Genomic DNA, 25317 nt, shown 5'->3' on the forward strand with positions numbered 1-25317 from the left:
GTCATGAGTTAATCTTTCACGAAGTGTCTGACTTATACAATATTCATGAATTTCACCACAAGGTTTATCATTTAAACTAGGATTAACACCCAGGTTTAGCTGGTAAGTATGTTTTATTAAGGAGGTTGAAGAACACTAAAGCCATTTGCAGTATAAAGAATCACACTTTAACAAAGGTGGAATAATAATGACTTCCAAGTTATGTGGCCAGAAGGAAAAAGGAAGGTAGAGAAAAGTATGTGTGGTCCATTCTCACCTATCTAACAAAAGGTGGGAGAATATGTATGTGGTTGTTTACATATTTGTAACAATAAACGGACAGACTAAAAACTAACTGGTCACCACAAGGGAGAGAGGAAACGAAAGACAGGTAATTTTGGTAGATTTGACCTTGGAATGACATAAATGTTTTACATAATTATAAAGCAAAATTAAAATTTTTAAAAAGGGAATCCCTAAAAGTGAAAATAAAACAAACCTAAATGTTTACTGAGTTGGTAGCTTAACCACACAAAGAGTAATTAATTACTTCAAGTGATGATTTTAAAATAAGGAAATCTGACTTTAGTGACAAAAACTACTGCAAAAATGTAAAATTATTTTCAATAAATATGTTACTAGTAATGACACTGATATAGTTATTCTGAAACTATTATATGTAGTAGGATAAAGCAAATAATTTAATATCATTAGAAATCAGAATTTTCAGCAAAGAAAAAGAGAAACAAACGTTTTTAAATTTAAATAAGTCCTGGAGTCTAAGTGGAATTGGAAATATCGGTATAAACTTACCTTAAAAAGAAAAAAGGAAGAAAGAAAGAAAAGGTTACCTTGCTAGCCCTTTTCATTCAAAAAGGCTATAAAACAATAAATAAGGCACTATCAGTCAACACTCTTGGAACCCCAATTATGGTTTCTAAACACTATATCCCATCAAAAAGAACGAGCCCCTTGGAGATGTGGCTGATTCCAAACATGAGGTGGGAAATGGATAAGAGGAGCATGGAACACCTTCTTAAGAATGTTCAAAATCAAAGAAGCTGTTAAAGACTATTGGGACTGCACCAAAAGACTCAAGAGGCAACTCAAAATGGCTCCCACTGGTCATAAACAAGATAATTAGAACATCAAAAAGAATAGTAACTGTAATATACTAAAATATATAAAACATATTTTAAAATACGCGTGGTTAAAACGAAACAAATCTTTTTTCTCTCCTTTGGAAGATGCTAGGAAATCAACTAATTACTCTGAAAAGTGATTTTAAAAAGGTGTGTTGGGGGGTGAGATTAAAGAATTTATTCTGTTTTTTCTATCTGTATCTCCCAATAACTAAATAAATAATGAGAAGAAATTTTTTATTTTAAATGAAAGCATTTGGAATAATGAAGAGGGAACAAACTATAAATAAGATCACCATTTTGCAACTCTTAATTAAATAATGGATCTAGCCATTGATCATTAATGGCTACAAACATCATCAGCTGAAAAGCTAATAAGAAATTTTATATTGGATGGACCAGGATAGCAACATCTGAACCCGTCTGATCCATCTTATCACAAAAAGAGAGACAAGTAGACATTTTATGCCACCCAATGTGATGCAATAGGAAATATACAACACCGTCTTTTAAATAGTCTTGCCATTAGTTCAGTCCTGAATCTGATCAAGTTTATAGACCTAACTACCAGTTAATTATAAACACAGTAATCAGGGTACATGTTAAACAATCTTAAAAGAATGTTCCAGCGTATGGGAAATTCTACAGAGCAAACAGCCTGGTTTCTAAAACGTACTGCAAAGGGGTGGGGCTGGGAGAAGAGAAGCCACAGAGAGAGGGAATTTACAGATTGAGAGATAGGAGACATGTCAACCAAATGTGACACATCAACCAAATGTAATATGTGACCTTGTTTGGAAAGTAGAGCTCAAAGAAACAATTATTTTTAAAAATTTGTGAGCAGGAAATTTGAACACTAAATATCTGATATTAAGAAATTATTGTTGATTTTTTTGTGGCAGTAGTATTGTAGTTTTCTTTAAAAATGACTGCTTATGTTTTTGAAAATGCATATATAGGCGTATGGCTGAAATGATATGCTGGTCGTGATTCACGTCAAAATTATCTAAAGGTGAGAGGGAAAGAAAGAATGCTAATAAAATAGGACTGGCCACACACTGACTGTTGACACTTTGTGAAAGCTAGATGGGAGTTTGTTATATTATTTTCTCTACTTTTGTACATGTTTGAAATTTTTCTGTAATGAAAAGTTTGGTCTTCTTTCAAGCAGAAATTCAAAAGCGCCTCTCTTCTACTTCCTAGGATATCACCTTTAAATGAAAAGATAAAAGCTCTTAGATGTTTCCTTAGATGTGTGGTGATCAGAGTCAAGACAATAGCCCCCTATGTGGCATGTACCTAGATGCAACTATTTGAGTACTTTGTTCCCCTGAGGACAGGGCTATACCAGACCTGGGATAATTCATGTGGGGGAGCATGATGGATGGCAGAAAGAACAGGGCTCTGCAGATCATTCTGGTACCAAATGCAATTCTTTGTCAAGAATCATTTAATCTCCCTGAGACTCTGTGAAATGGGGATACCCTCACCTCCATCACAGTGCTGCTATGAGCATCACATGAGCTAAAACATGAAAGGCCTAGCCCAGAGCAGGCACTCAAGTATTTATTCATTCATTAATTCACCAAACACCTGAGTCCACATGCTGGGTCAGACTCTAGGTACTAGAGACACAGAGACACAGCAAACATGGCACCTGCCTTGGGAAGAAAACAGCAAAGTAAGTCAATGATTACAGTGGTCTCTATTTAAAGTTCTGAAAGGATAAATTTTTAGATCCACAATTCTATATCTGGCAACATTATCAATTATGAAGGTGAAACAGAGGCATCTTTATTGCATTTACTAACCAAACACTATATATGCAAAAAAGAAAAAATATATCACTCAAGGAAAAGAAAATTACTTCCCTCAAAAAAAGCACACAAAAAGGGCTGGGATATTTGGATGATTCTCCTTTGGGTAGCCCAGAGTTTGGAACACCCAAAATTTTAATGACGAATACATTTTCTTTTTTGTTGGCCCCAATGTACAACTTTCTTTTCCTTTGGAGAATTAGATTTACACGATTATAATAATATTTGCTGTATACCTGCTGCCGTCTCTTGGAACAACTTCTCAAGAAAGCATAAAAGTACAGGTACAAAAAGTAGTAAGTAGTATAAATAACCTAACTAACCAAAGTAAGAAGGACAGAGAGATGGAAAGTAATATATATGTGCTTAATTTTTAATCTTTTATAGAAGCGATATATTGGTCAAAGTTGGTAAGACAAGAAATAGAGATATTATTTAAAAGTAGAGTAGAAAAGGACGGAAAGAAAATGAAACAATAGTTGCAGCTGGAAAGAACAGGGAGCAGGGAGTGAAGATTTTCCGCCCTGCATTTTATATTCTCCTGTACTATGTGAACTTTTAAAAATTATGTGCACTGACCACTTCAATGACTTAAAGCCGGGGAAGCACCTTCTCTGCTAAAATATACACAACTCACAAGGTCTACACTGAATTTGTCAACATTCACTCTGCCCAAATATAAGACTGTGAGGTTGCTAGACTAGGGAACTTCTACAGCCCTTTCCAGAAGCTAAGGGTCTATTGAAAGGAATATGCAAATTGCAGGAGTGTCATCTGGATGTAAAGTCTTACCCTAGGCTACAGAACCTAGAAGCAAATAAGAGCAAAAGAACGTGACATTTCCCTAGAAAAAAGGCAGCTGAAAACAAGGAACAGAAGAAACACTTAAAGCTGTAGGGCTGGTGAGTTCTACAATGGAGCCAGAGGCAAGAAAAAAGAAATGGTCACCATAGAGCTTCTGAGAGCATTGCTGAGAGGAGGAGCCGAAACCAGGGTGGAGCTCCCAGGCTCACGGTGTAGAAATACTTCTGAGACAGTGGTGTGAGGTGGGGGGTCTGAAGGTGAGGGGCAAGTCCCAGAAGCAGGAAAGCAATGTATGTGTAAACGGAGGACTCAGGGGAAAGAAGGGCTGAGTACAAGTTTATTCTGCCACAGCGTAGTGGTTTCTAGCCATCTTCTTGAAGATGCTTCTAAGAAATTCTAGTATATAGGTGGTAGGTAGGAATTTGAAAGGCAGCACCCATTGAAAGTGGGTGGGCTGTCTTTATTATTTTTGTGAAGTAAAGGGCTTTCATAGGTTTACTTGTCACTTGTCACAGTGGTTTATCCAATCTTAAATGTTTTATGATATGCTCAATAAAAAATTATCCTACTACAGGGATTTTTAAAAATCTAATTCTCAGGTTGGGAAGAGACTCCTTGCCATTTGGGGAGAGAATCAAAGGGTCTCAAGGGCTTGTAACAGTTTCCTCCTCATGCCCTACGCTGTGTACAGCGTTAACAACACTTGGAATTTAAGAACTAGAAGGGACTTAGCATTCTTTCCACCAAAAGGCATCATTTATGATGAGAAAACAAAGGCACATGTTGGGGCTCTTGACAAGCACTCACGGAAGGGAGGAATGAAGAGTTTATTTTAAGATACTAGGTGGTGGCAGAGCCTAAGCTTGAACCGTCTTTGCTTTCCCACTCTTCCTTACAAGGCACGTGGTTTCTGTTGCCTCTAAGGCAGTTTTTCACTAGGAGGAGAGAAAACACTTGCTCCACAGGCGCATTTATGAGTAAATGTGTAAGCAGTCTGACAAGGCAATGGGTCCTGGAATACCGTCTGTTTAAGGAGAATCCCTCTTTGTCTCTAAAGTCACCCCCTCCCACCATTTCCTAATGTAACGTGCACATTCAGTTACTTTCTGAAAACACTGACTTTAGATGAAAAGTATGTGAAATCTGAAACCATAGCTTCAATGTATGCTTTAGCATTTCCTACACGAGCAGAACAAGCACTGGGAGCTACTACATTTTCAAGGAAGGCTGAAATTTAGTCTCGCCAACAGTTGAAATAAACCAAAGAGCAAATAATCCACAGACATGACTAGCCAAAATCTGGGCAAAGTGGCTTTGGAAAAACATTTCCTTTATTAACTACAAAATATTAATAAAATGAGAATGGTAGTAGCATCTGTCTTTCAAGAATGTTTCAAACACCAGTGTTCATTTACAGAGACTAAACACCTATCATATTGGTAAGATCTTAAATGTTTTCACACCCACAGTAGAGGGTGTTCCAAACTCTGGGCTAACCCAGATTTGTGCAGGTCTCACACCACCACCCCAAATCTCTTTCTCCCCTTCTCAAGTAAATTTATGTCCAACCCAGTTTCCCAGAACCTAAGCCCTATCTTTTGTCCCACTGTCAACTATAAAGTCCTTGAATATTCTGGACACTGAATTTATTACAGAAAAGAAGCATGCTGACACAACATCAGTGCACATAGCAGGAGAAAAAAACATGCATCCGTATCAGCACTGCTAACTGTTGTGAGATCTCTCCCACAGTCTCTGAGTCAGTTGACTAAAGCCAACAGAAGTGAGCCCTCCGACAGCTATAGCTGTCTTCCTCTCCACCATCTTAACAGTACCTTTCCAGTTAGGGGTGCCTAAATTTTGATACTTATACTTATGTCATTTCCCCTATACTTTAGTCCCTTATTTAAGAGTATGAACTGTTTAAAGAAAAAAAAAGAGAGAGAAAAGCAACAAAAGCAATAAAGAATCAAAGTATTGGGGGGATATACAGGATTTGTAAAAGTAAAATATGAGACAAAGTATCACAAAGGATGGAAGGAGGTAAATGGACATGTACTGCTGTAGGAGTCTTTCATTGCTCATGAAGTAGTATAATTTTCACTTAAAGATAAAATGTGATACATTTAAGATGCATATTATAATCTCTAGAGCAGTACTTGGCCAATAGAAATGGAATGTGAACTAGATATGTAATTCTAAATTTCTTATGAGCCACCATTTAAAAAAAGTAAAAGGAAACAAGTGAAATTAATATTAATATTTTACTTAGCCCAAAATATACAAAATATTTTCATTTCAACATGTAACCAATTTTTCAAAATCTGGTGTGTATTTAAATTTGTAACACATCTCAGTTTGGACTAGACACTATTTCAAGTACTTAACCACGTGTAGCTCATGGCTACCACATTAGAGAGTATAGCCCTGGAGTAAGGGTCAGCAAAGTTTTCTGTAAAGGAACTGATATAAACATTTTGGATTTTGTGGGCCATGTGGTCTCTGTCACGACAACCCAAATCTGCCATTGTAATGCAAAGCAGCCATAGACAATATATATATTAACGGGCATGGCTATATTCCAATAAAACTTTATAAAAGCATGCGGGCTGGATTTGGCCTATGGATATAGTTTGCTAAACACTACTCTGGAGCAATGACTAAAAAAATAACACAAAGATAGGTATAAGCAAAAAGTCAATAGAGAAGATAATGTGGAATGCTAAAACATCAATAAATACTTAATACACAATTCATCCAAAAGGCGACAGAGGAGAGGAGTAGAGGGACATCGAACAAACAGGACAAATACGAAACGAACACCAACATGTAAGACAGACTTATGTGTAACATTAAAAGGCTGAACAAATCACTATAGAAGAGTGGTTATCTTAATATTAGATAAAACAAACATCAAAACAAAATTACTAAAAATAGAGAAATATTTCATAATGATAAAAGGGGCAATTAGTTAAAAAGCTATGATAATCCAAAACAAGCATATACCTATCAAAAGGTTTTCAAAACACATGAAGAAAAAATATGATATAATTAAGTGGAAAAATAAATCTACAACCATAGTTAGAGACTTCGACACCCCTTTCAATAGTTAAAAGAACAGTAAACAAACAAACAAACAAAAAATCAGTAAGGATATTGAAGATTTGAGTGACACCACAAACCAATGTAACCCAAAATGATATTCATGAAACCTCACACTCAGTCTAAATATATGCAGAACACTCACCAAGGCAGACTACATACCAGGCCATAAAGCAAGTCTTAGTAATTATCAAAAAAGTTCTAAATAACTCACGGGTTAAAGTAGAAAGCACAGGAGAAATGAGAAAATATTTGTAACAAATAGTGGAAAGACAATATATCAAAATACACAGAGTCTAAAGGAAAATTTATAGCTTTAAATGCTTTTATTAGAAGAAATGTAATAAGATAAATGAGTTAAGTTCCTACCTTAAAAAGCTAGACAAAGAATAACAAATTAAAAATCAGCAAAAGAAATAATAGTATAAATAAATGAAAACATAAGACAGAAAAACAAGAGAAAAAAAATAAAGTTAAAGTTGGTTCTCTGAAAGAATTAATTGATAATCACCTAGCAAAGGAAAAAAAGAGGAAACTCAAATTATCGATATCAGGAAATTTTAAAGGGACATAATTATAGACCCTACAGATATTAAAATTATAAGGGAATATCCTGAGCTAATAATTTTATGCTAATGATTTTGACAACTTAAAGGAAATGGAATAGTCCTTGAAAAACACAAAATACTAAAAGTGATACAAGAATAAATAAAAAATCTAAATAGCTCCATATCTATTAAAGAAATTGAGTTCATAAAGAAAAACCACCCCGCAGAAAAACTCTATGCCCAGATGTCTTCACTGGTAAATTCTAACAAAAATTTAAGGAAAAAAATCCTATACACATAGTTTCAGAAAATAACAGAACTTCTTGACTAGTTTTATGAAGTCAGCATAATCCTGATACAAAAACTTGACAAAGATAACAAAAGAAAATTACAATCTAATGTTCCTCATGAATAAAGATATAAAAATACTTCACAAACTATTAGCCAATCAAATCCAGCAACCTGTAAAAAGGATAATACATCATGACCAAATGGGATTTCTCCCAGGAACACAAATCAGATTAAGCTCTCAAAACCAATCAATGAAATTCAAAATATTAATGAAGGGCGAAAACCATAAGATAACTGAAAAAGATACAGAAAGAGCTTCTGAAAATATTCAAATCCATTCATGACACAAACTCTAAGCTTACTAGAAATGGAAGAAAACTTCCACAGCCTGAAAAACGACATACATGGACAACCTAAAAACTCACACTTCACTGGGAAACACTGAAGTTCCCCTCTCCAATACTGGGAACGAGGCAGGGATATCCATTCTCACCACTTCTATTTAACAGTACACCAGAAGTGCTAGTCAGTACAATCAAGGCAAGGAAAAGAAATAAAAGACATGAAGACTGGAAAAGAAGTAAGGCTGTTAATAGCATGCCAACATGACTGTGCACATAAAAAATCTTATGGAATATAGTTTTAAAAAACCCTATTAGGATAAGTGAATTTTAAAAGGTTGAAGAACACAAGGTCAATATACAACAATTAATTATATGTCTGCATAGAAACAGCAAAAATTTGAAAATGAGTGAATTGTTTTAAGAAAACAATTCCATTATAATAGAATCAATAATATATTTAGGAAGCAAATTAACATAAGACATGCAAGACCTCTACGGCAAAAAATACAAAAAAAGGCTTAATGAAGATATAGTCAAGATGATTCTAAAATTTACTTGGAATACAAAGGACCTAAAATAGCCAAAACAATCTGTTAAAAAAAAAAAAAAAACATGTTAGAAGGTTTATGCTACCTGATTTTAAGACTTACTATAAAGTCACAGAAATAAGAAAGTATGGTATCGGCATAAGAGGAGACATAAAAATGAGTGAAACAGAAGAGTTCATAAATAGATGTACATGGTCAACTTATTTTTGACAAAAGTGAAGTCGAACAATGAGGAAAGAAAAATCTTTTGAACAAATCCTACTGGAACAAGTGGATATCCATATGTAAAGATCTAAACCCTGGTTTCTAACTCATTCCATATACAAAATTAATTTGAAATGGATCACAATTTAAATGTAAAAGCTAAAACTATAAATCTTCTAGAAGAAAACATATAGGAAAATCATTAAAACTTTGGGGTATACAAAGATTTTTTGGACAAGGATGAAACTCACTAATCACAAAGAAAAAAATTATAAACAGGACTTCATCAAAATATCTGCTCATCAAAAGACCTCAGTAATAAAGAGGCAACCCCGAACTTGAAAAAAATGCATTTGTAGCACATATATCTGACAAAAGATGTATATCCAGAATACATAAAAGAATTCCTACAGTGAAAAGACAAACAATCCAATTAGAAAATGGGCAAGAGACTTAAATATCCACCTCAAAAAGAAGATATCTGAATAGCCAGCAAGCACACAAAAAGGTGGTCAACATCATTAGTTACTAGAGAATCGCAAATTTAAACCACAAGGCAATACCTAATCTTATATCCTCTAGAACGGCTAGAATAAAAAACACTGACAGCAGTAAATGTTGGCAAGGATATAGAGCAACTGGAACTTTCATACAATGTGGACAGAGTCAAAAATGGTACATTCAGTCTAGAGAACTGTTCATATGAAATTTAACATACATCTATCCTAAGAAAAAACAATTCCAGTCTTAGATGTTTACTCAAGAGAAATGAAAACAAATGCCCACAAAATTTTTTTCATAGAAATGTTCATAGCAGCCTTATCTATCTATAATAGTTCCAAAGTGGAAACAACGCAAATGTCCACCAACAGGAAAATAGGTAAATGTCGTATATTTGTACAGTGGATACTACTGAACAATAAAAAATAATGAACTACTAATATACACAATATCAAGGATGAATTTCAAAAACATGTTAAGCAAATGAAGCCAAAAACAATACCATATGATTCCAGTTTTTACAAATTCCAAGAATAATAAAAATTAATCTACAGTCATAGAAATCAGAAGTAGTTGCTTAGGGCAGTGAAGGATTGGGTTTGCTTAAAAGGGGGAACAAGGAAAATTTGAGGGAAATAGAAATGTTCTAGATCTTGCTTTGGGTGGTGGTTACATGGGGTATAACACTGTCAAAACTCTTTGAACTAAATTAAACATTTTACATCTGTACATTTTATTGTATGTTAATTATACTTCAATTTTTTAAATCTCTAAAAAACCATTTGAAAAGTATGGAGGGCAATCCAAAATATTAATTGCGATTGCTTCTGGGTAGTGGAATTATGGCTAACTTTTTCTTCTGCTAATTCACACTTTTATGAACTTTACAATTTTTTCAAGAACTGCCCTCTCGCCCCGTTTTCTATATCTATGTTTTGTAATTTCACAAAGATGCCAAACTGTTACCAGTGTTTACTTTCTGAAAGAAAGATTATTAAAACCACTAAAGGAAGTATTCATCAAGGTCTCCTTTTATAGTAGGCATGCAGAAGATCTGAGCAGAATTCAGAGGCTCAGACAGAGGCAACATGGCACACCAAGAAGGGGAACGGATCAGACACAGCCAAGTTCAGCTCTAAAACTGGCTCTCTCTCAACTGGTGGGCAAGACATGGAGCCTCTGTTTCCTCACCCCTAAAATGGCAATAAGATGTATCCTGTCTGCCTCAGGAGGGTTTTGTATTAACTGAAAGAGTTGTGGTCGATAAAGCACAGAAGGAATTCAGGTAGTAGTCACTTCTGATATTACAGAAGAAGTTAGAAAAAAAGTCTTTCTCAAAGGTTAGATTATTACTTACCATCCTGTAGACAGCAACAAGAAAAGATTTTGCTAGAACAACGCTGCCCTCTTAAATCAGCAGCCAAGGATTCTTACCTGTTGGTGCGGTAACAGTGATTCTGCAGAGCGTAGGACACGCACTGAGTGTTTATCCGCTTTCTCTCAACCTCCTTCCAACTCTCTTCTGGCCACTTTCTCTTGATCTGCTTCTCCTCATGTTTTTTTCCCACATATTCTGCATAAGTCTGGATCCGATAGCTTTCTGCATATTTGCTGGTATTGACAGCTACAAAGAAAAGAAAACAATCCTTACAAAAGAGTCTGGCTTAGCCCCAGAGATGTCGCTGAGGTAGTCAAAGGGGCCCTGGGTTCAGGTCTGAGCTCGGATGTTGGCTCTGCCATTTAGAAGTCAGGTGGCCTTGGGAATGTTCCATAGACTCCAAGTCTGAGTGTCCTCACAGGGAGAAAAGAGAGAGAGTCACTGCTCCCCAATCTCCTCCAGATTGTGAAAGTCCTCTGTAAACTGTAAAGAACCGTAATAATGTATGTAAAACATTAATTTTCAAAATATTTGCAGATGACATTACCACTTAGAAATTATTTATTTTCAGAGTAAGAAAATGAAAACAACAAAACGAAACCACAAAGGGAAAACTGTAAACCCTAACTTATTTTGTGAAAAATAAAAATGACAAAAGAAACAACCTTGACAGTGGCGCTGACCACTGTGTCAAACACTGAAGGTCTGTCCTATGTCTGTGCTGGTGTTTTGCATGCATGATGTCTCATCTTCACAACACATTTGCAAGGTGGGAACTGTTCTTGCTGATGAGAAAGCAAGGGCACAGAGGTCGGGTAATTTACTACAGACCACACCACGAGTGAGTGGCAGCACTGAGATGCAAGGCCAGATTACTTTAACCCTGAGGTCAGGGCCCTTCTTACTGCTCTGCACCTCACTTTGGTCTCTGCAAATTCAAGATATCGCCACAATACTTGAGACATGCCTCCTCTCCTGCTTTTAGAGCCTGCTAATTCTCTGTAACGTGCCTCTGGCTAGCAGGCATACTTGAAAGCTGGAGCTCTTTCCCTCCTTGGTGTTAATGCTTGACTAAGGCCAGGTCAGTTTAGTTGTAATCCCTTGCTGCCTCCTTCTCGGAGGCTGGTGGGATGGAAAATGCTGGTAGCGTGGCAATGAGGACCCAAGCAAGGCCTATAGGTGGATGGGTGCCCATTTGCTGGTTCTGGCTCATGCAGTTTGAGCATATTCTCCTCACTTACAATCATTGCCAATAGTTATTACCCACACTGGCAGTGAGACAGCAGAGCCTGGCCATGCTGCTGGGGGTGATTAGGGCAGACTTGGTACCTGAGCAGTTGCAAAAGGACCATGACGTCTGACACAGAATCTGTATGCCCACTCCTAGCAAAGTTCTTGGTACAGAGCGGTTCTAATAAACATTATGTGAATGGGTGTGTGGCAGAATGCAGCACATGGTGATGAGCACGCAGTCTTTGAGCACATCAGAACTGGACAAGGGACCCCAGTATATCAGTGACCTTAAATCAGAGGAAAGACAACTGTGTGAGGGGCAGCTGTTCCACATATCTGACACCTGACACTTAATCTTTACTCCAAGTAGACCAGATTTGCTTAAAACTTCTCAATATGATAGTGGTTTACAGAAAGAATGTCATGCCCTAAAAATTTTAGTCATTTAAAGAGCAAAATAAAACAAGAAAAAAAAAAAACCCCCACTTCTTTAAGAAACACAAATTTTTACTAAGAAGTTTCCCATACTTTTCAAATATTCACTCTAGAAGTAGAGGAGGTGGGGGAACCCTCAGAGTATTAAGGAACTTTCATATTATACAAAGTCTCCCAAAGAAGTAGAGTGAGTTTACTGAGAAGTGAGCTCAAAACAGCAAGCTCTGACTCACGAGGAGATCCACTAAGAAGGCATCAAGTTCTGCAGATGTGCTTTGACCAAAGTCACTTACATCAGGAAACCACAAATATAGGAAACTTTCTTGAAAACTTTATTCCTCGTGACAGCCACATTTCTGACTTTTCCCCTCATTATCTAACCACCCAACAATTTCTATATCAACAAATACTATCCATCTATGTTTCCATCCAGTAATTGCTCACTGAGTGTCTGTTCGTGCTAGGTATTTTGCAAAACAAGACACAATCTCCACACACTCAAGCTTACCCTGTCACATGAGAGCTTTATGGAGAGATGATTTCCCTGCAAGCTTGAGACTACCTACTGAAACAGGTTAACCTACCAATGTGACAACCTGTAGCTTCTACCATCGTTATTCTGTACTGATTGTTGTAAGATCCTCCTGGATTTTCCTGAGTTTTATTCCTTAATCCGGCTGGTTCATTTTTGCAAGCATGCCCAAGAGGGATGACATCGGCAATAATCCCTCTCTTAAATTTAATTTAGACTACTAAATAAAAAAGTAGGCCTGAGTCAGAATTCCCCATGAAAGCAAAGGTGATGATGGGAGCACAAAAGAGCCAAGACGATCTATTTAACAGTGTCCAATTGTTTCCAATAATTTAGCTCTCAGTCCCATGGATAAATGTTACAAACAACTCCCTAACCACAGAGCAGGAACTTATGTGAGCACATTTGGAACTAGGATTGTTTAAAAGGGGAAACAAATAACAAACCACTGCTGGCCTTCACATGGCAATAATTTACCAGCATACCTTCAAGTTCCAGCAGCTTTGCAGCTCTCGGCCTTTAATCTAGAAGCCAAACTCTGGCTCAGAGCCACCCCTCTAATGGATGAATCAGCAAAATGAATTGGCTGTCAGCTGTGTCCTCCAGTGATTCCAGCTCGCCTGTCAGAAGCAGCATGTGGCCGGCTGCTTGGCAACACAAACCTTTTCCAAATTTGTCAGGGAAATGATTCAAGGCCATCTTTCGGTTGTGCCACTTGGTCAAAGCCACTAGGGAACCAAATACTCTGAGAGTCCTCTCTGTTTCCTTGTAGGTAGTGAGAGGAGTCCTCCCACATAATAGTCTCATCCACTCGCGGCTTCACTGTGCCTCTGCTGTCTCTTGACACTCTGCACACATTATAGCTTTTAATCTTCACAACAACCCCATAAGGAAAGAATGTTCTAGTCATCATAGAGATAAAGTGACAGAATCAGGGAAGCTAAGCAGCTTGCCTAAAGTCTTGGAGGTGAGCAACAAAGCTGGTTTGGAACCAAGACGGGTTTTGTTTTTTTAATGTAATATTGCCACAGGTCTGCGTGTATTTGTGTGTACTTATATGCTTATTTAGACTGACAATTATCTTATAAAATGTTTCCTTTACTAGTTTTAAAGAACTACTTAAAATATTTAGATTGTTTTATGAAAATTAAGAACTTTCTATTATCGTCAAACTAAGTCTCTCCAACTAAGTTGACAGATACATTATGTTTAAGGACAAGAAGCCTTAAAGTAAGATGTAGAGTCCTCCTAAATTTATCTATAGATTTCATGTAACTCCAGTAAAAACAAAATTCTAGCATTTTAATAAAACACTGAAAAAAATTTTAAATGAAATGAAAAACAAACCTGAACAGAAAACAGAGCCATGGTAGCCAGGGGCAGGGGGAGGAGGCCAACCACAAAGCGGATGAGGGGAGTTGGGGGTGATGGAACTGTCCTATATCTTGAGTGTGGTGGCAGTTACGTGGTTGTGTACATTTGCTGAAATAGAACTGTACAGCAAAGAGAGTAAGTTAACTATATATAAATTATACCTCAGTTATTCTGTGGAATTAGAAAGGTTGATCCTGAAATTTAAATGGAAGAACAAATGGGCCAACGATAGCCCCGACATTTATGAGGAAGAGAAAGGAAGCGGGGCTTGCCTTGCTAGCCAAACAAGCATAATGTAAAGTTAGAGTAATTAAGACAGTGTGAGGTGGTCCAGAGGCAAACTGATCACTGATAGAGAGGAGCCTAGAAACAGACTTATGCATCTGTCAAAGTTTGATTTTGGACAAAGACATCGTGACAGAGAACATGGAAAAGGAAAAGTTGAAAAAATTGTTTATCCATAGGAAAAGAAATGAAATTGGATTCTGACTCACACCTTTGCTGAAAAATCAACTCCACATGGATGAAGAACTTAAATGTCAAAAGTAAACTTCAAAAACTTGAAAAGAAAATACAAGTAAATATTGTTCTAAGCTTGACGTAGGAAAGAATTTATGAAGACACAAAAAATGCTAATAAGCATAAAAAAAGATCAATACGTTTGGCAACATTAATATTAAAACTTCTGTCCATCAGAAGACATCTTAAAGAGAGTGAAGACAATCTACAAACTGAGAGTAGATATTTGTTCACACACGCAACAGATGGAGAATGAGTACCAGAACACATAAAAACACCTACAAGAAAACACCCTATAGAAAAATGGAGAAAAGACATGAAAAGCATACATAGTCATTTCACAGAAAAGGAAGCATATAATGCCGATAATTATATGAAGAGATGCTCAACCTTAGGCAAAGGCGAATTACAAGCACTAAGATAACATTTTGTAGATTTGTAGAGAGGGAGAGAAAAAACAGGGAGGGGGAAGGGGAGCAATAGAGATGGGGGTGAAGAGAAATAGGGAAAGAGGAAATATAAAAACAAAAACAAAAACAAGAAAACCATCAGCACGACTCTCATAAGAGTGGCTGTCCCGGCTAGGAATGGAGGTAAGGGGTGGGGTCATGAGGATGGGGTTGAGAAAGAACAGGTAGATGCAATTTATTAGCATATCTCAGTTCTCGGGCTGAGTGGTGGTTTCACAGATGTTCATTCCATTTTAAGCAAACAAATTGTTTAGTTTCTCTGTTGTTCACCCTGTCCAACTAAGGGCCATTTTCAACACAGCCTGTCCAAGTATGAAAGTCCCTGTAAGACCAGGTAAAGGTGACTTCCATTTTTAATGTCTTCAGTGCTATGGAGGTGCCTCTGGATGGTCCACGTAGTGTACGCAAGCACTGTTGCTGAAATGCTTGGCTTCGCCAATCTTCCCTAGGTAGCTAAAGACACTGTACAGCTTGGTTATCACACTGCTAAAACCCATTTATTGCAGCAACTGCTGGGAGTGGGGTGGGGGAGCACTGGGAATCTGCTGAGGCAGTTACGCACCGTCAGCCCTGCATTTTCTGCAATGGCTATCCTCCACCAACATCAAGTTCTCAATTTCTAAGGGAATTACCTATGTTTTTATTAATCTAATGTTTACAAGAAAGAGAAGTATTTATTGGCTATTTACTCTACCAGGCACAGAAAATCTTGCAAGCATTAATCCTGACTTTGTAGATAAGAAAACTGAGGCTCAGAAGTGATTAACTCAAGGTCCTGAAGATCACAAGTGTTTGGACTGGGATCCAAAGCAAAGCCTCTGTTCTTCTCCTGACATCACGTGTGCTAGAAGGGTCCCAGATCATGTCGCTTAGAGTTAACAGAGGCATATACATCTTGTGTGATCAGAGCCTGTCCATCTCTACACACGGGTTTTATGTAAATAGCAGGAATCTCTGTGTGGTAACCCGGTATATTAACCCACCACCAGAAGTGACATGTGCCAGAGCAATCTCTGCCAGCTTCGTAGACCCAAATCCTCCTCTCCGCATGTCAGCGTGGGCTTTCGTGCTCAGCAGTGCCTACTTTGGACGCTCCTTGAGACGGCCTTCTTACTCTTCCGACAGTCTCCAGCCCGAGGCCCTGCACTGTTGTGCTGTCATTCTAGCTTTGCACCCCATGCCAGGATGACGCCAAATGTCGTTCTGTGTTTGTTTGTTTATTTAAATGTGAACATACTAGATACAAAAGTTTTCTCATATTCCATATAACTTTGACCAGATTTTAGTTTCCAACAGAGGGACTGCTTTTCCACTTTTATCGGATAGAGAATGGAGGATTTTATCTTGGATTCTGTGGAAAAGCCAACTTTAAAATCTTTAAAGAGAGGAGTTAAAGCCAAACCAAACAAAACTAAGCCACCCAACCGTAATGGTCACTATGAACATCTTCCTGTGTTCAAAAACTGGTTGGGGATGTACTTCCCTTCAATCCATCCAAAGGTCTCAGAAGCCCCTGAGGCGCACACAGGAACTGGTGACCTAACAGAGCATGATGAAACACGGCCATTTTCGGTGTACCCAAATAGTCAAAGGTGGGCGGGCCAGCCCAGAAAATGAGACCCTCTGTTCCACCCTTTGCTGTCCATCCTTTCCCTACTGGCACCACCCGTTCTCTTCTGTAGGACCCTTCAGAGTCTCCAAGATAAAGTCCCAACTTGCTGGGTACCATCCAGGGTCCTCAGTAACCATCCAGCCCTGTCTGGCTCTCTCGCCTCAGCTCTTACTCTCTTCCCACAGTGACGCCACAGGGCCAGATGACCCCTGAGGAGGGGGACTATACTTAGCCATCTCTGTGGCACCTGGGTTCTACCACAGTACTTTGGCAGAACTTAATCCAAGATTATGGAAGGAAAAAAGGGAAGAAACACAGCTTTTTTACCTGTCGGCAGCCTGCTTCAGCTCAAGAGAAAAAAGCCAGAACTAAGGTACATATTCACAGAATTTACAGTTGAAAATCCCATTTTGAAGCCTGATCTAGTGGATGAAGAGCCCAGGACTGGCAACAAGAGGAGGTGACTCTGATTCTCAAAAGCAGGTTCCCTTGTGCAGTAACCGTCCCTGCACAGGGTCACACCTGAGCCTCCCAGCCATGAGGCTGATGCACTTGCCTCAGACACAGGGGAGGATCGCAGTTTGTGATTCCCTGTCCTTATTCTTCCTTCATACAGCAATTATTTTTTAAAGTACTGAGCCTGAGAGAGTGACAATCTAAGGCAATGGAAGAGATCCAAGCCCTGTAAAGGGAATAGATGGAAATAGTGAAGTAACAGGCAGAGCAGGACTTGATTCATTCATTCTGCTTTCCTAAGGTCTCCACCATAGCACCTGACTCTTAGGAGGCACCCAGGAAAGGAAATGAATCAAGAAAAAGGAAGCAGGCTCAGGTGACTGTGCCGAAAGGTGTGAACAGCAGGGCATGACAGCAAGAGCAGCTGAGCGTTTACAGACACCTTCCACATACCCCCTCACTGGCTCCCTACCGCAGTGAAGGTCGGTGTTGTCATCCCTGCTTCCTGCCAAAGCTGAGAGAAAAATCAACAGGCACCCAGCGAGGAAGTAGCAGAGCAGGACAAGGGTATGATCCTGGTTCTGCCAACTACAAGTCATGCCTACACCTCCATGTCCTCTCCACATCATGCCTCTCAATTAAAAAAAGACAGGCACTCATTTAGTCACTGTCCCACACCTCTCTTCACCTCAGAGCTTTCTAATTAAGGCCAAAGAAATAGTGAAGAAAACACTTTATGAACTGGACGGAGGCTGACGTGTAGACATGATAACATTTACTTGAAGCCTACAGTACGAAAAAGGGAGGCAACGAAGTCCAATGGGAAAACCATAGGTTCTGAGGCCACAAAGGCCTGAGTGTGAATACTGCCCCAATCTTAACTTGCTTGAGGCAAGTCATCTGCCCCCCGGGCTTCTGTTCTGTTACCCATAAAACGAACACACCTATCATATGAGGCTGTTAGGACGAGCAGAGAGTATGGGTGCAAAGCTTCTAGCACAGGGCCTGGCACTATGCCTAATTAATGAGGCTACTGCTGTTCAATCATAAAACATACTGCTGATGAAAAGAACTGTGCCCAAGCCAATATACGACACCTACAGCGATACAGGTTCAGAGAGTTGTATCTCATCTCACCTGGGTGTGCCAGAGGTGAGGAGGCCTGACACCTCCAAGTCTGCAACAGCTCATGCACTACTGCTATCATTTAGAATTTGGATGCAGTCTAGCAAAATCTCCTGCGTGAAAAATGTGGAAATAAAATGAAGATATAGAAAGCAATATATCAACCATACTCGACAAGTACGAAATCAAAAAGTCTGAATTGTGATTTTTTGAAACTGTACTGAGACCAAAATTAGTCAATTTTCCCTAAGTCTCTTGACAACCCCATAGTCAGCTTTTGAAACAGTCACCTCATTCACTAGGGTCTTGGGGTTTGGCAGAAGGGAAGACATTCCCCAACCCTGAAGACGCCCACCATCTACAGGAAAAGAAAAAGAAAGGAACAGATTGGTAGGAGAACACCACGTAGGCAAGAATCATGTTGAGAAATGATCATTTTAGCATGGGGAAGGGTAGGAGAGGGGAAGAGGCAATAGTACCAGATATTGACTATGAGGGGAAGAGACTGCTATGTAAGTTCTAAGTTCCCGTGGCCTATGACAACTGCCTTAGCATTTAATGAATGACGTCACTAAGGAGCACTGCTTCCATTAACCAGCCTGGTGGTGGTTATTTCTTTTTCTTTTCCTGGTTACTACCTGAAAAGTTGATTAAAAATAAATAAAGCTGTCATTTACTGAGTACTTACTCTATATATTAAGAACTATACTAACTGCTTTATAAATGTATTTCATTCTCACTTGTTCATTTATTCGTCCATCCACTTGCTTATAAATACTGCTTATAAATACAGACACTGATATATTATACTCTCATCTGTTCATTTATTCATCTATCCATTCATTCACGAACAAACCATCTTCTAAGACTAGGCAACTGGGACTGTGAATCAGAGACACAGCCCTCGGTTCCCCAGGGAGAGAGGGGCAGCGCACAGAGCCCCACACACTACTGAGAGCCAGAAAGCAGAAGCACGCTGATCGAGCCCAGGACACAGGGACCACTCCCCTAAGGAAATGACATTCGGGTCTTTCCTGAGACATGCATGTTGGGAGTGTAGACAGTGTTAAAAGGGCCGGCAGTGGGGAATAGTGCTTCAGGCAGAAGGAACATGACTGACCCATCTGAGTGACTGAGGAACTGGAAGTAGACCTTAATGGTGGAGCCCTAAAGGTGGAGTGGAGCCCACGGGGAAGCAAGAGCCAGGGATGCAGCCCCGGGGGCCCCGGACCATGCTAAGTACAGCAAGAGCCCTCATGGGGCTGTCATTCAGGAGGAGGACGTGACGTGATGGGCACTTCCACAAGAGTGCTGTGGTGGAAGGGGGAAGAACGGAGGAGGCACAGAGTAAGAAGTCCTAACGGAGTCTGAAGAACACCAGCAATAAACCATCATTTGGATGAGGAAGAGCAGGCCTGGGAGCCTGGGAAGCTGCAGGCTGACGAGGAGGAGAGCTAAGCTAGAAAAGACGATGCCAGGGAGATCAAGGAGGAAGAACAGTCAATGGACTTAGTGACCAGGCAAGAGGAGAGGGTCCGGTGGCATTATGCCACAGAGGACACTGGGCTACCTCAGTAAGAGTAAGCTCAGGGCTGTGCGCATATCACAGATGGAGAGTGAGAGGGCATGGCAAAGGGGGATGAATGCAGACCATCTGGATTTGTAAAAGGGAAAACATAGTCAGGGGCAAAGGCAAACTGGGGTCTTGAGAGTTCTTCTGAAAAGATGGGAGGGATTCGGCAGGTTTTCATGCCGTTGGAAAGAAGTCACTGAGTGGGCCCAGGGGAGAGGGACAGCACAAGGCCCTGGAGAGGGTGGAGCTCAGAGAACCTGCATGGGATCAACTTCTGAGGAAGGGGGTGTGGGAGCAGAGCTCTGTGAATCTAGGGGTAGGTGGCCGCACCTGGAAGTTGGCTGTCCCCGGGGTTGGAGACTGGGCGAACAGGGAGAGAGACAAGCTCACGGGCCAGGCACAGGGAGGACCCTGCCAGAGACAATGGCCTTGATGTAGATAGCTGCCCATCTGCCCATGCTCCTTTTCTCTTCAAAAACAGCCCCACAAGGTGGGCGGTGGTTCTATTTTTACAGACACGTAAAACAGTCTGAGAGAGGTTGAGTAACCTGCCGAGGGCCAAAATAACTAATTGGCAGAGCTGGATTTGAGTCCCAATCTCTCTGACTATGGTTTTGACAACTATTTTAACCTACTCGTCAAAGCTGTCAACAAAGCAGCTGTTCTAAGCCCAAGTCAAACAACAACAAAAAAAGGGTTTTCACAAACGCTGACATAGCTCCTTAAAAGACAGGGTAGTGATGTGCAGAAAGTAAGAAGGAATTTTATAATATAGTCACACAGGAGCAGATGGAGTTCTAAAAATTTTAGAATTGAGAATTAAGAGACAGAGACAGAGACAGAGACAGAGAGACCTTTTTTAAGATGAAAATATAACTTAAAATAGGAGTTGGAAAGCAATTCCATACTTAACAGTCTTGATGAACCTGACAGACAGCTGAAAGACCTCAGGAATTTACAACATTCTTCACACTTCATGGGAGAAAATTAAGATTGATGTCTCAACTACACAGGAATAATTTAAAGTAAAATCAAAGATCTCCTAGACTGTGTAAAACAGCAGATCCTAAATGTCAAGAACACTGAATAAATTCTTCTCCAGGGAAGACTAAACAATACATGTTTCAGTTATGCTACTTTATAACAATATCTTTAAGGTCTGCTTATATACATATCACAAAGGAGTACGAATAAATAATAACCATGTTATATAGAGAGGTTACCATGCATCAGGTGCTGTATTGGCCCTAGTCCTAATGTATTATACTATATTCTATAATATCCTAATATATTAATCTTAACATATTCTCTTTCATCTCTAACCATACCTATACAAAACAGCCTTGTTTTGAAATCAAATTTGAACAAATGGAGCCCCAGACAGGTTAAGTCAGTTGCCTGATGTCACAGTGCTTGATGGTGGTAAATGGCCAGATTTAATTCATCACTGACACGACTTACCCCCACCCCACGTGGGTGCTTTTCATGGTCCAGTGGCAGCATAGTGTGCAACAGGTTTAAAATCGCACAGTAACACCAAACAAAACCTACCTTTACAACAAGCAACCCACTCTGATGTTTTCTGTTCTGTTTCTTTCTCTCTTTTTTTTTTTTTTTTACACTGGTGTCAACCAGCCTTGATTTCCTGGTCCACTAATGGGTCCTGACCCGAAGTTTGAAACACGCCACAGCTCGCTGACACCCACCATTCAAAATGACATTTCTATGGGACAATGCACTTTGTGTTCTAAAAGGTTAATCAACAAAAGAACATTTAGGACAACCTATTCACCAACCGGAGCCAGAGTGTAACTAAATTGCCTGCTGCAGATAGTGGCTGGGTCTATAGTCAGAATTAAGCAGGGTTCTTTCACCTGGACTAGTTCTCGTTAGCAATGCTTCAGATGTCGGACACAAACACACACCAAATATAAATCTGCATCACATACACCAAGACAATACTTCTAGACTACTTAACCCCGGAAGCTTATGGAGCTGTTTATGAAGCGTTAAGTTTGCCACAATATTAACGTTATTGTAATAAAACATAAGTGTACCATCTTTTCTCCACTTCCCATAACCAGGCTTGCAAAAAGCCTGACAGCAGCACATTTTCGGATTTAAAGGTTTCAGTAGTTGAAAGGCTTAAAATCTGTCTGTTTATAAGCCAACCAGAAATGGAAGATGCTGTGCTGCAATACACACACTTTAATTAAATGTCTCTCTGTGGATGTTTTGATGTGGGTTTCATTTGATAAAAGAATTTACTTACACCTTCTGACTCAGTTTATTAATCAAGTGAAAGCCTTAAGGAAAGGAGGTGACCTGGAGAGAGAATGAGAATGACAGTCCCTTATCAGCCAGGCAGGGCTGAGCTCTCTCTCCTGCAAGGTGAGTCATTACCCCTGGGAGGGAGGGTATCAGTCACCAAAAGTGGCCTCTCCCAACCTAGTAAGGATGGATAAATTCCATGTAGACGGGACAACTCTGCCTGTGGTCCCCTTCAGCCAGTCCTTGCACACACCTGTCTGGGACCAGCCAGGGCTCTCGCGACAGCACCATGGTGCTACCTTATGAAAAACAGCCGTCTTCCTTGTCCTGCCTTTCATCTCTTCCCCCTCCCCACCCCTGCGGTCCATCTACGGATGGGGAACATTCTGAAATCTGTATCAAACATTGACTGTCCTCTACAGTGTCTTCAGAACGCCCCACATAATGATCTGCCACCACCAAAAAAGTTTGAAAAAATGTCAATGCAACCTCATCTAACACTCAGGCCAGCTGCCTCGGTGCCTTCCCGGAGCCCTCACTGGCACTGCGTCTGCCCTTTGTGCAGAATAAATAGGGTAACTACCGAAGGAATGAAAACTGCTCCTCAGACTACAGGCTGCCTTAGGACAATGAAATGTATTTGTTATAACTGGCAATGCTTGACTTTATAAAAGAAGTACACAGAAAGAAATCACTTTTCCAAGGGAGAAATAAACAAAGAATGATGAAGTTAGTTTTACTTTCCACATCAATTTTACTCTTTGCCTGTGCTGAGATGATGTGCCCAACAACCGACTGATTTCACTGGCGGGATCCAGCTGTAGCCCAAACGCTAAAACCCGAAGGATTATCAAACGCCCCAAAAGGGCAGCGCAAAACTGAACAAGAATTATTTTTTATTTTAAAGTCCCACCTTGGCATTTAACACGTTCATTCTACACTTGTCCTATTTTTATCCTCTTAAATTACCAAATCACATCCCTACAGACTTCGTGATTTTAGGAAAATAATTCCACCTTTTTATTTTCTTCGCCCCTAAGCTTGTTTCCCTATTACAGGAAGGCCCTGCTGCCAACAGCAGTGGGCAGACCCACAAGCGATGCTGAGGTCTGAACCGAGCACGTTAAGCTGCCAAAAGCAGGTTAAGAAAAGTTAGTGACATTTCTCTGTGTCAAACTCATATACACAGGAGAGCGGGAGAAGGAAAGGACGGAGAGGGAGAGGGAGAGCGAGGGAGTAGGGACAGCAGCTTTTCCCATTTGAGGAGTCAGGGCTTTTAGAAGGTGGCAATTCCCAAAATGCAGAGCAGTAACGGGTTCTTCACCAATCCTGCACATTTAAAGAACCTGTGAAATTCTTTGCCAGCAGGAGAATAAGGAAGGTTTCTTTAAAAAGTGACAGTGACTGTTGTGCAGCATATCTCTAACTCATTCTAAATATTCATTTTGTTTTCTACATCCTAAGGGGAAATCAATTTAGATCTCTTTGTCTATTTAGACACCCAAGGCAAATAGCAACTAGTTAGATAAAAGGATCAAGTTGTATATTTAAAAATGTTTATATGAAAAAAATATATATACTACAATGGCAAGTGTGATTTTGCTACACTTTAAAGTACTTTGGAATATTTTATAAAATTATTTCTTAAAATCCCCAACAACCCAAGGGTTTCCTACAATGTCAAAATATTCAACACAAGGTAGGAAATTGAAAAACTTTGGAAAGTCACGTATCTGTACAGCAGAACAAAGAATGCTTAATAATGGAGCATTCTTAGATTTTAAAAAGTAATCTCTACATTCATTTTTCCTTAGAAAAATATCATCATTCTATAAATTACAACTCTGCGGTCCCACATCTAATGCCTCTAACGTAAGTAAAGTCTCATTTTAAAGCATGTGAACTCAAATGTTTGTTTAATGAAAGAATTTACTTACCCTGTCTTTGCATTGCATTATGCTACTATTTTAATGAAGAAAAATATGAGTATGTGACAGCAACTTCCCTGGGACCCAACGTAAAGCTCCACAAGCTCATGCTTTCCAGTGAGCTCAGTTAGTGCTCCATGCTCTGAGCCAGGTTAAGGCAACAGTTAGAGGCCTTCACCAACAGGAAAAGAACAAGCCAGGCTTGCTTTAAAGTGAATCCTTCTGTCAAAACCAAATTGGTGGGAAAAGTGCATGGCCACAGACTCTGCAGCTATGTAACAGACTCCGTGAAATAATCCGCAGGTCTGAATTGCAAATAAAATAATTTTAACTAATATAAAAAAAACAACACGTTTTCAGTAACTAATTCTCTTCTTGATTTGGACACTTGCCTTTAAGTGACATACAAATGAGAACAGAAACAATAGCAAGTGTTAAAATGCAGGCAGAGGCATGGAAAATAAAGCAGAAAGTTGGCTGGCAGAGCCAAGTCTATCTCCCGCTCCACCCTGAGTGGTCACCCAAGAGCTGATAGAGAGCTTTTTGGTGAAGACGGTAGGAAAAAAGCCTATGACTCTCAGGTTGCCAAGCAACATGCCACATTTTATTAAAGCAGTTTCGGTGAGGATGAGGGTTGGCGGGAATGCTGTGTCACGTGTTCTCCCGAGCTCACAGCGGGTCGCTTCCCCCTGCAGTCCCTCCCCACAAACGCCCTCTTGGGAGCTGCAATAGGAAGGAGCTACCTGAAAGCAGCCCGAAAGTCTCTGACAAGGAACGAAACACACGCCTGTTGGGCCATCATCTTTCTCTAACTCAAACCAGAAGGGCAGCCGGAATCCACAGCTGTTACCAAAAAGAGCAGAGGCAGACCTCGTGCTTGGTTCTCTGGAAGTATGAACTAAATGATGTTTGGATTATTTAAAAAAATAAAGTCTAGCTGCTTCACGATTTAAACGGTCCTAATAAACATGGTAGGAGCAGAGTGGCTTGCTGGGAGGAGTGTGCACCTGGGGGTGGGACAGTCCTCCCACTGGACTGCCACTGGACCTTGGGGCATCTGCTTTCTTATCCTTGAGCTGAGCCCCTTTCCATAGTTCATTTCAGGGAAAGCGCCGAGCACTGTGAAGTAGC

General features: G+C 39.7%; 1 protein-coding gene across 3 annotated transcripts in view; it reads right to left on the reverse strand.

The window, feature by feature from the left end:
- PARN (poly(A)-specific ribonuclease) overlaps positions 1-25317 on the reverse strand; it is a 139191-nt gene that overhangs the window by 27365 nt on the left and 86509 nt on the right. For all 3 annotated transcript variants that reach the window (XM_011358390.2, XM_023529642.1, XM_023529643.1), the window contains one exon: positions 10715-10904. In XM_011358390.2, the coding sequence (XP_011356692.1) occupies positions 10715-10904 (190 nt within the window). The remainder of the gene's footprint in view (positions 1-10714; positions 10905-25317) is intronic.

The sequence above is a fragment of the Pteropus vampyrus genome, unplaced genomic scaffold, assembly GCF_000151845.1.
Source record: "Pteropus vampyrus isolate Shadow unplaced genomic scaffold, Pvam_2.0 Scaffold40, whole genome shotgun sequence".
Lineage (NCBI taxonomy): Eukaryota > Metazoa > Chordata > Mammalia > Chiroptera > Pteropodidae > Pteropus > Pteropus vampyrus.